The sequence below is a fragment of the Antrostomus carolinensis genome, unplaced genomic scaffold, assembly GCF_000700745.2.
Source record: "Antrostomus carolinensis isolate BGI_N321 unplaced genomic scaffold, ASM70074v2 scaffold2054, whole genome shotgun sequence".
NCBI classification, from domain to species: domain Eukaryota; kingdom Metazoa; phylum Chordata; class Aves; order Caprimulgiformes; family Caprimulgidae; genus Antrostomus; species Antrostomus carolinensis.
The window spans coordinates 80,695-91,143 of NW_010312630.1; the positions used below are offsets into that span (position 1 = coordinate 80,695).

Here is a 10,449-nt window from a genome sequence, read left to right on the forward strand (position 1 = left end):
ACTACTTTTCCAAAAACAATACAGACATATAACAGGACATTTGGGAATAAAAAAATTCAGACAAGGAAAAGGTTCTGTACCACATAATCCTCCAATTCATGTGTAACCATAAGCAGCTGCAAGAGATGCGGCATTAACACATTAGAGAAGACTTCCTCCTCTTCACTGTTATCTGATGATATATATTAAGCGTAATATAACCACAGTTGGGAATCTTCTGTCTTTGTCTGAATTTCCACTGATAATGTATGGTAATAAAAAGAAAACTCATATGATGGAAAAAAGTTCAAGTCAGGCTTGGGACATTCTTTTGTTGCTCTATAATCTGCCTCTACCATGTTTAAGAGGAAGAAAAAAAAAAAACAATGTGAAACAAACAAAAAATATCCTGCATGGGATGATATGTATTAATTTCCATTTATTTAGCAAGGGTTCAAATAAAAGCCATTTAAATAGCAAATCAGCTTCAATGTAGCAAGAACTAGGTCATGGGAGTAGAGTTTCAAGAGCTGCATGTACAATTTGGACATGTGCAAGTACTTCCTTGCCTTCGAGGTGGGATTGCTAGAAAATGAACTCTCAAGGTAACTTGCCAAGCCCACATCCCCCTTTCACCGTAAACATGTCCATGCACTGTGGACATGGTCAGCATGCTGTGTAGCTTCCTGAAAGCTGCCTGCTTCTCTCCATCCTCCCCTGCAGCCAACCCAAACAGTTGGCTGCAGGAGAATCTCACAGGATGAAGGTTTAAACCTATGCTTTTTCTGCTTACAACCAAAGCACTTCTTTCAGCTCCCATGATCAAAAGCAGCTCATTATTGGAATCTCTTGAGTCTGAAAAGTAGACAGGAAAAAAAGCTATAAAATTAGGCTCTTCATCTTCTTCCCCCTCCTCCCCAAATAATTACATGCAGAAAGCAGAACATGGAGAAGAGAAAATGGATGAATGAAGACAGTGTTGACTGAGATACAAGAGGGGGACATCCTCTGGTGATTCACAGGTGCATCAAAGAAAGGGTCACCATCACCAGCAAACAGGCACTCTGCTTACAAAGCCTTTAAAACTTCCTTGTTCCCAAGAGCTTCCAGTTTAAATTTTACACTTCAAGTTCATTGCCAACGATGCTACAAGTATAGTAACCCTGTAACTTGCCAAGAGCATTTAGTTACATATTACCTGTACTGATCACATATCTGCAGAGAGAAAGCTAAGTGTCAGTAGGCCTGAACCAGATAGGTTCTTCATAGCAAAATGCTTTGTTTCCACACACTTTCATTCAAGCATAAAATATGAGTTCAGGAATTTGCCCTCCCTGTACCCCAGTGCCATTTGTACTGTCCGAAGAGCACTGAAACTGCACAGTCACCTTTCCACACTGAACTTCTGTCATTCCTTCTTGTCCAAAATAGCTGAGTTCATTACCATCCAGAATCACACTAGCTGTGTAAAAGGTGTCAGGCTCAATCTGCACTGGATATTCAAACCACACGGGAAAAGTGTTACTAGAACCATCTGAGAAATATTTACTCAAGTTCTGGCCTAGGATAACTCCTTGTCGTTTCAGTTCAATCTTGGCACTGTACTCTGCCGATCCACAGCTGGAGCCGTAGAGCCCAAAGCCAGCAATAAACACTCTTTTATCAACAGCAAACTGGATGCTGTCACACCGACCCCTGTAGCGCCACTGATTGCTGCGGTAAGCGCAGGACTGGAAACGGTGGCATCGTTGAGGAACGAGGCCTTTCCGAGGCTTGCTTACAAACTGTAACTCTGGTTTTTTGGCAGCCGTATACCAGAGGAAAATATCATTGGTTTCGTTGAGAGTCAGAATCCCAGACTGAGCAGCGCCGTTGGCGAAGTCATCAAGCGCCATGGTAGGGATGCGTATCAAGTACAGAGCCTTCCCAAGGACTTTGCGCTTGTTCTCGATGGTAGCCGTTAGCTCTTGTCGCTGGCACTCCACTTCAGCCCAGTTCAGAGCTGCTTCAAAAACAACAATTTCTTTGGCATTCAGAGTCTCCCTTCGGAGAATGCTTTCAAGTGTCTGAAAATCAATGTCACAGAACCCTTCAGACTTCAAAGCTAGTTCAGCTTGGGCATCAATCACTTCCCAACAGCGCTGGGTCAGGTCAGGTTCCTCGAATAAGCAGCTCTGGGAAAGCAGCACACAGGCATTCTTTGCACTTAGACTTGTCTCTAGAAAGTTGACGCAGGCGCGGGCAAGATGAGGGACGATATACTTCTTGGCAGCATAAAGAGTGGCCAGTACGGTATCTGCAGCTAAATCAATTTCATCACAATAGATGTATCTGAAACAAAACACATGCATGTAACACTGCTGCTTAGTGCAAAAGTGTCATTTGTCAACAACATCTGAAAATTACAAAGGATATTTAAATGACTCCACATTAAAATTAAGCAGTGTTTTCGGGGAATGTTGATTAAATCCAGAAAGTGCAAACCAAATTCGTCACTCATGTAAGACCACAAAGAGAACAAGCTTAAATATAAGGTGAATAAAACTCCATATTCGGGACACATGCTATGTAGGCAATGAGTTATGTTTATAAACTATCGTCCCCCCCATCTCTGTCATCTTTCCACACGTGCTTTGGCTAATGAGAGGCTACCTGCCCTCCTCAAGGGCTACCTTACTTGGCTAACACAGCAGTCTAGAACACATGTCACAAAGAGTACTTGGACTGGATGTCCTGTCATGGTGAATGATGATTTATTGTAGTGTATATATAAATACAGGAATGAAAACAAGTTTATTGGGAATAACTAGCTAGTCTAAGAAGAGGAATGCTATCAAAGCATATCAGGTTCTGTCTCTTTTTGTAACTACTGGGTTGGGTTTTTTAGGAGGGGTTGCCTTTTTTTTTTTTTAAACAGGGTGATGAAGCATATAAGAAAAGGAAAAGGCACAGAATTCTAATTTTCAGGTTTCTTAATGCTTACAACATCATAGCTCCACTAGCACAGTGTTTTCTTTCAGTCTCATTGAATAAGGAGGAAAAAAGCTTTACTGCTATGCTAGCGTGGTAGAAGAGCTGAAGGTGAAAATCTATTTATGTGACTAAACTGCTGGGATTCATTGCTCAGAGAAATGAAGCATTGTACAGTTTGTTCTTTTTAATATCTCATGCTTCAGGGCCCCATTTGCAGCTGGTGAATAAAATGTGCTAAAACCATGCCAAATGCAATTTTACTCTTCATAGGGATAAGCAAGTCTTGATGGTTACGGTTGATAAAAGTGTCTTCCTCCTGTAAAGCTGAAGTTGTGTGTGACCCTGTACTAATTAAAATTTTCTAGTTAGAAGGTTTCCCAAGACAAAGAATTCTTTGCAGAACAGCTGTGCTTATAAAGTAGAACTAGTACCTACACTGATCTGATTACAGTTGTAAATATCTTTATTTGTGTTTTTGCAGGTGTAAAGTACTATCTTCCAAGACACACTTAGAAATCATGCTCAAAGCAGATACTGCTAAAGCAATATAATAAAGTCTAAGAGGTTACAGAGGAAAAGAATACTTACATAGACTCTTTTTTTTTTTACCTTTATTACTTGGTTTCAGCTGGGATATTTGTAACAATAAAGAGCACATCTCTATATCACAGCTTACAGGCTTAGCTCTTTATTGTTGAAAAAATTTCAGTGTATCCATTAATTTGTTTTTATGATTTTCCAACTCTTCTCTCCCTTCTATTACTTCTCTTTGTCTGCTAGTAGAGCAGAGAATTATGACATCTGTTTTAAATTGAAACAGTACAAAAGTTGCTAGTTTAATATTCATGAAAGTGAAGAACTAGTATCACTGATTTACAACAGACAGCGCAGATCGGCTGTCAGCAATATTCCACACTTCTCACTCTGCCAGTGCACCTTGACTCTGGGCTACAATTACTGATGTTCCAGTTTCATCCTGTTCTTAAACAGAGGATTCTGCTAGACCACAGGGTTTGATGGTTTAGTAACACATTCATCCTGGGATGAGACCACAGTTTTAACTTGAACAGTCAAGATTAAGATAAGATATAATACATTAAAACCACCAATTCAGTGTGTCAGCTAAATTATGAATTTAACTCAATTTTTAAAACTGTAGAGAACTGCTGAATCAATTTTACTGGGAGAAGAATTAGTATCTACCACTCAAGGTATTATTTCCTATGTTAAATCTGGCAACATCTTGCCTGATGTTTTTTGTCAGAGTGCCCTCTGTATAGTAAAAGACAAAAAATATGTATGCTGTAAGAATTCACTGTCCATGGGGGAAAAAAAACCCAAACAAACAACCAAACAAAACCAAGAAAAAATGACATAAACAAGCTCAATGTATCTTGTGATGCATCATCCCTCCTGACTGTAGAAAGCAGCATATGAAGGAGGGGGTTGCTTTGGGATGGGTAAAAGGTCTTTTCCTTCTGCAGCAACAATATCATGAGCTTGTTGCCACTCACTGCCCACAGCAGTTGCAAGCAACACTCACAGGGATGATTTCTCTGGGGGAGAGGAGTGAAGGGGATTGTGGCTCCCCCCAAACTCCCCCCACTGCAGCACATGCACTGGATCCTGCGATGAGGGGAATGCTGCACTGCTGAGCAACATCCCTTCCCTGCACTGTCACAGCTGCTGACATCTCTGGTGTTGGCAGGCACAGGAGCACTCTGCAGGTTCAGGCATGCCTGCACCAGTGGAAATTTAGCACTGGCAAGGTTAGCTCAAAATCCTCAAAGACCACAAACTTTTTGTAGGCTTTTGGTTTTTTAAATAAAAGCTGAGAAGGTGAAGTATTCCATAGTTCTGGCCATGCTCTCAAAGATAGTTTCCTAAATTGCTATGGGCTGAATAATATGCCAAGACCGAGATGCCAGTATTGATACTCTCTTTTCTAGATTTGCTGTCTGAACATATTTCTCAATGATAAATTCAGAAAGCATTCAGTTTTAATATGGCAAATTATGTTTAACCACAGTGAAACAGATTTGCTGTTCAAAAAGGAAGGGGGGCTGGTGGAACCCAAGTACCTTGTATTTGTGCCTTGTAAAATTCTGTACGAAAGTAAAGCACGAGTCTGAGCTCTGCAGAAAACACCCACAAAACCAGAAAGATCCAAAGCAAGGATCCACAATGCACCTATTTACATAATGTCATATCTTAACTTTATATTCTAGGTCTACAGAACATCTGTATGACTTCAGCTTTTTCTGGCAGTTATTGACACTTGCACAGAACATTTCTGATGTTCACTGTAACCTATAAACTCTATGCAACAAACTATATGCAACTTTGAATATTCATCTACGGTGCCACTGAAATGGAAAAGGAAAAAAGAAAACCATTTTGTAATCACAAGCTAGTCAAAACAATCTATGAAATGCGATAAATTGCTAGCTAGTGATTACATCATTACATGCAAGAAAATCTGCAGCATGTTAAAAGGATCACTATCAGATACTAATGTATATTCTTTATCAGAAAGCAATGGCAGTTAGAAAAGCTAAAGGGAAAAAAACCCCTCAAAGCCATAGCATTTCTGTGATAGGGCATTTCTCTTTAATAATCACAGTTTATAGTTACATTCAAGGACAAGTCAGCAGGGAAGCTGCTTTATTATCCTCATTTAGGAAAAGATAGCATTTCTTAGGCAGTTTGCAAGAAGAAAAATAATGACCATGTAAACTGGCTGTTTTTCCCCTGTTAAATTAAAAAACCCTATTCATGTCAACAGCCTTTTTATCACTTTCTAAATAAAACAATATTATAGATGAGGAGAAATTTAATTTTCACAGGCTATACTCAATAACTTAGGGTCATTCTTCTAAGACAAGACTTGCACACAGCAAGTTTATAGAAGAGCTGGAATGATACCAATATACAAACCCAGCAATTCTGGGGTTTGGATTTTTTTTGTGTGTTTTTAACTTTTCACTATGCTTGCAAAGTAGAACAGGTTGTTTGGTTTTTTTTTTGTTACAGGTGACAATTCTTTTTAGTAACTCCATTTCTTTCTGTAACGTGTAGTGAAAAATCAGATCAATAGGCATTACAGTACACAATGTGCGCAAAGATCCCCTGTCAAAGTCATTATTTATAACTGCCTACATTAGTCTAATATATGCATGCCTGGAAGTAAAGGGGGAAGAGTAAAATGAAGTAAAAGTTTAAAATACTTGCAACACAAAAAGAAGAATATTTTAAGCAACTGCTTTCTTTCTGTTTATACACAAGTCTAATAATTTAACTCTGACATTACCAATGTATGTACACATCAAAAAGGAAAACATATCCAGCAGATGAACGATGCTTACTTCAGCATTGCAAGAAAAGCAGCAGGCTCAACATCTGGTATACGGATTTCATCTTTGTCCTCAGCAAGCTCTCCATAAAACATCGCATGGAATACAGAGCTCCCAACAGCCAGGACGTACTGTCGAGAAAGGGAAATCTTATTTCATGCTTTAAACTGAAAAGCACTGCTAACAAAAACAATGTGGGAGAGCCACTCTGAGCATACTAGGCTTCACAGACAGGCTCTACAGACACACTTCAGTAAGAAATGAAGTCAAAGTTAAGACAGAATTACACATTTTCCCTGCATTTTACTCTCATGGGCATATATCCATTAGCTACTGGAAAACCTCATATCCACTACAGAAGTTAACTATTTCTAGAAAATCTCAAGAGTCTTATTAATCAGCAGCACAAAGCAGTATTCCTAACTTTACGATGACTGCCTTAGCACAAGCATACTGTTTAACCGAAAACACAAAGAAAAGCAAGGGACAGACCATCCCACTGCACATAGCCTTTTAAAATACAGAACTGTGCCTGCCCCACAAGACGTCCCCAGATGTCTCCCAGCTCTCTCTGGCCATCCCTGCCCGAGCTGATGATACAGCTGTTGCTTACTTTGTGTCCTGGTAGCCGCTGGGTCCCACCTGGTGGCCCGACCACAAAATGAACATCTGCCATCAAGTCATTGTTGAACATCACTGCATTTCTACAAACAGAGGCAGTGTGTTAATTTATGATGCCTAGTAACACTGTGCTTGCTCCAGACCTAAAAAATTAAGTTTCTTAACTTAAAGTTGCATATTAGTGAAGAGAAGCAGGTCATACTTTATTTTAAGCTAATTTACACATCATCACACAAATATAGCAAAGAAAAAAGTAAGGGGAGATGGGGGAGGGAGGTATGTGCAATTAAAAAAAAACAAAACAAAGCAAACAAAAAAACAAAGCAAACTTATAAGAACTTTTCAAAAAGTGAAAATCAAAGTCAAGCACATGTACTGCTGAAAATCCTCACTAAGGTCTAAAAGCAAATCTTTATGGGTATGCTGCAGCTTCCAGCAACATTTTTATTTACTCAAGACAAACAGCTGCACTGTCTGGAAAAGAGATATTAAAATATTTTCCATTACCAGCATACTTGTTTCACACACAAAAAGAAAAAAAAAAAAAGAGAACAGTGTTTTCTTCAGTAAATAAATGCTTAACTCAACATATGCATTACAAACATTTTGCTACTTTTCACCACTTCATTCAAACAGCAAAAATAAACTGCCCTGAACTTACCTCTCTCGGATGGTTGGATAAAGTCCTTGCCAATTAGGTGCCGGAATAGTGTTGTTGTTATTGAGATTTTGCTGGTGGTACTGCTGGACAGCAGTTGTATTAGTGTTGGCTGGTTTCTTTCGGGGAAAAATATCAGCAGCCATCTTCTTCTTCTTTTTGGTCTTCAAGGTAATGATTTCATAGCAAACTGGAGGCAATTTGCTGCTGCTACTACTGCTGCTATTTCCCTTCTTAGAGCTCTTCTTTGACCTGTTCTTGACCGTCTCTGGAAGCATCAAGAAGAAGGTGAGACATTTCATGTTCTTTCCTTTCTCATCTACCATGAGTATACCTGTCTGTAAAGCCAGATAGCCTAACTAGCTAGGAACATTCAGAAATGCACGTGGAAGCTGTTAAACAGAGAGCAGCAGAGCTGAGAGTTTGCTTCTTTTCCAGCAAGACAAGGTGACCTTTCCAGTGCACCGAGTAAGAAACTGGCTTTAAGTTTGATCCAGTACTTGAATCATTAAATACATCCCCATCATTCCTGCCAGTTTGCTTTTTTTCCAGATTTCCTGATCAGGAATCGCCTGAAAGCACTAAACCCCGTGAAGAGGGTCCATGTGTGGCTGTAGCCCCAGCTATCTGAGGGGGGCTAGAGAGATGCACAGGGTAGCACTGCCAGCCTGCTCGGAGAGCTGAACTCGTGCGTTGAACAGCTCGGAACAGAGTAGGTATTGCAGCTCTGCAGATGGAGTCAGCCAGCGTTCGGAGCCAATAGCTGAAGTCACCAACAACGATTGGAGCCAGCCGCACAGTGACACCTATTGTAACGTACGCCGCTCTGACATTAAAGTGACAGCAGTTGCACTCCTCATTTCATACCCAGCACTAAGGAATAAAGTAAGAAATGTTATGTGTAGCTGCCTAAGTGCATGACTGGCCAGAAGCATGTGTGTTTTAGCTCTCCTTGCTGCTGCTTGAATTTTCACAGGGGAAGCAATAAAAAGTTGAAATTGGGTAGAAAGATGTATTTTGAGTCTAAATATTTCCATGGGAGCTATTTCCACATGCAGTCAATATTAGCATGACTTCATATGTCTCTAGTATTCCCACAATCCCTGCCATAAGAGCATTTCAGCAAAAGCACGCGATAGCTATCGGAACCCAACTAAAACAAGCAGCTAGCAGCAGCAGAGACAGCGATGCAGTTAAACAATCCCTTGCAGCGCAGCTTCTACTCCAGTGTAACGTGAATAGAGATGAGGTCACAGCTTCAGCTTTAACTCCTTCTGTTTCTAGAAAATGGCCTTTGGCAGGGGTCCCAAATCACTAAGCGGTGCTAATTAAGCCAGCTTACACCAGACATTGCTGCACCACATCAGAAGAAAATTTCTAGATGTGCAATCAGATTAAAGCAAAGCAGAGTGAATATATTTAATCAATATTTCAAAGAATTAAATTAAAAAGTCCGAATGATTTAGAGAGTCTCAGGCTGAAATCACTCCTTGAGATGCAAACACACTCCAATTTTATTCACAAATACTTTCTGAAATAAGCAGAATATAAGCTATGCCAACTGAACCATTTAAATAGGAAAGAAGACTAATTTTCAGTCATTAGTTTACTTAGAACTTAAATTTAGATCAGATTTCCTTAATAGTAGGTCAAGTGCATTAAAAAATCCAACAAAACAAACCTGGAAGCAAGCATAGAATCACAGAATGGTTTGGATTGGAAGGGACCTTAAAGCTCATCCAGTTCCAACCCCCCTGCCAGCAGCAGGGACACCTTCCACTAGATCACGTTGCTCAAAGCCTCATCCAGCCTGGCCTTGAACACTTCCAGCATAGCCACTTAAAAGCAAAAGCAGGAAAATAAAAAATATTAGATATTAGGTGTCAACATTTCACACCTTAAAATATTGGGGGATACTTAAAATAGAATTTCATAATTATTTTCAAGTTTTCAAAGCAAATTTAGCAATTTTTCACCTTAATTAGTTTTGCTGGACAAGAGCATAAGAGTGAAATTAAAGTGATCGAAGGCTGGTGGAGAAATGGCTGACCTTGCTGAAATCTCTGACAGAAATCTGCCACTGACTCAAACTGAAGCACAGAACCGTTACTTGGGCTATTTATTGAAACACCATCACAATTGCTCAAATCACAGCTTTGTAACTCACAATCTCCAAGTGTCTTTAAACCCCAAATTGTAAAACCTGAGTGCATATATTGCAAAGATTATCAGATCCCCTTGGGAGATGCTCCATATTAAGCACTAACTGAACACCCTGGCAGTTGGCCATCGAGAGACTTTGCTGCAGTGGTTTAAAATGATACCATTTCCAGGCACACATCTGTCCCCTCTGATGAGAGTCACTGCTCAGGGAAGGGGGAAACAGAACCATGTGCATCCATCCCCCCGCTGCTACATTTCACAACCCAACATCTTAGTGCAAAATCACCTTCAACTGTAATTTAAAAGATGGTAAATTATGCCTGGTGTGGTTGAAAATCACAATTCCTTTATACATTGGGAGGCAGGTTATGCAATTTCCAAATAAATATTTTCTAGAAAGTTGTTGATTTTTTTTTCTTCCACCCCTTTCTCCTTGGTTTCCTTTTTCATCTGCAATAGATTGTTAGTTTCCATTCCAAGTCAATCTAAGCCATATTGAACTGTAGAGGTAAAAGAAGGGGAAAAGGAGAACTCATCCCACAGATGGGATGTTTATAACTGCACACAGCTGAGAGTTTAGCAGGGACACAGCAGGTATTCTCAGCACAAAATTTGAGTTTATTGAATTTGCAGAAGTTTTTTTTTCCCCCCAGTCCTAGTTACATGAATAATCCTTTTGCCACTGCACATGAAAGACATTTC

At 39.8% G+C, this 10,449-nt stretch overlaps 1 protein-coding gene across 1 annotated transcript; it reads right to left on the reverse strand.

Annotated features, from left to right (window-relative positions):
- Positions 1-975: 975 nt before the first annotated feature.
- BTBD3 (BTB domain containing 3) lies at positions 976-7,910 on the reverse strand. Its single transcript, XM_010167043.1, has 4 exons — positions 7,588-7,910; positions 6,919-7,009; positions 6,318-6,436; positions 976-2,310 (listed from the first exon to the last, which is right to left on the reverse strand). The coding sequence occupies exons 1-4, from the start codon at positions 7,908-7,910 to the stop codon at positions 1,278-1,280; spliced, it is 1,566 nt and encodes a 521-aa protein (XP_010165345.1). The 3' UTR covers positions 976-1,277.
- Positions 7,911-10,449: the final 2,539 nt, after the last annotated feature.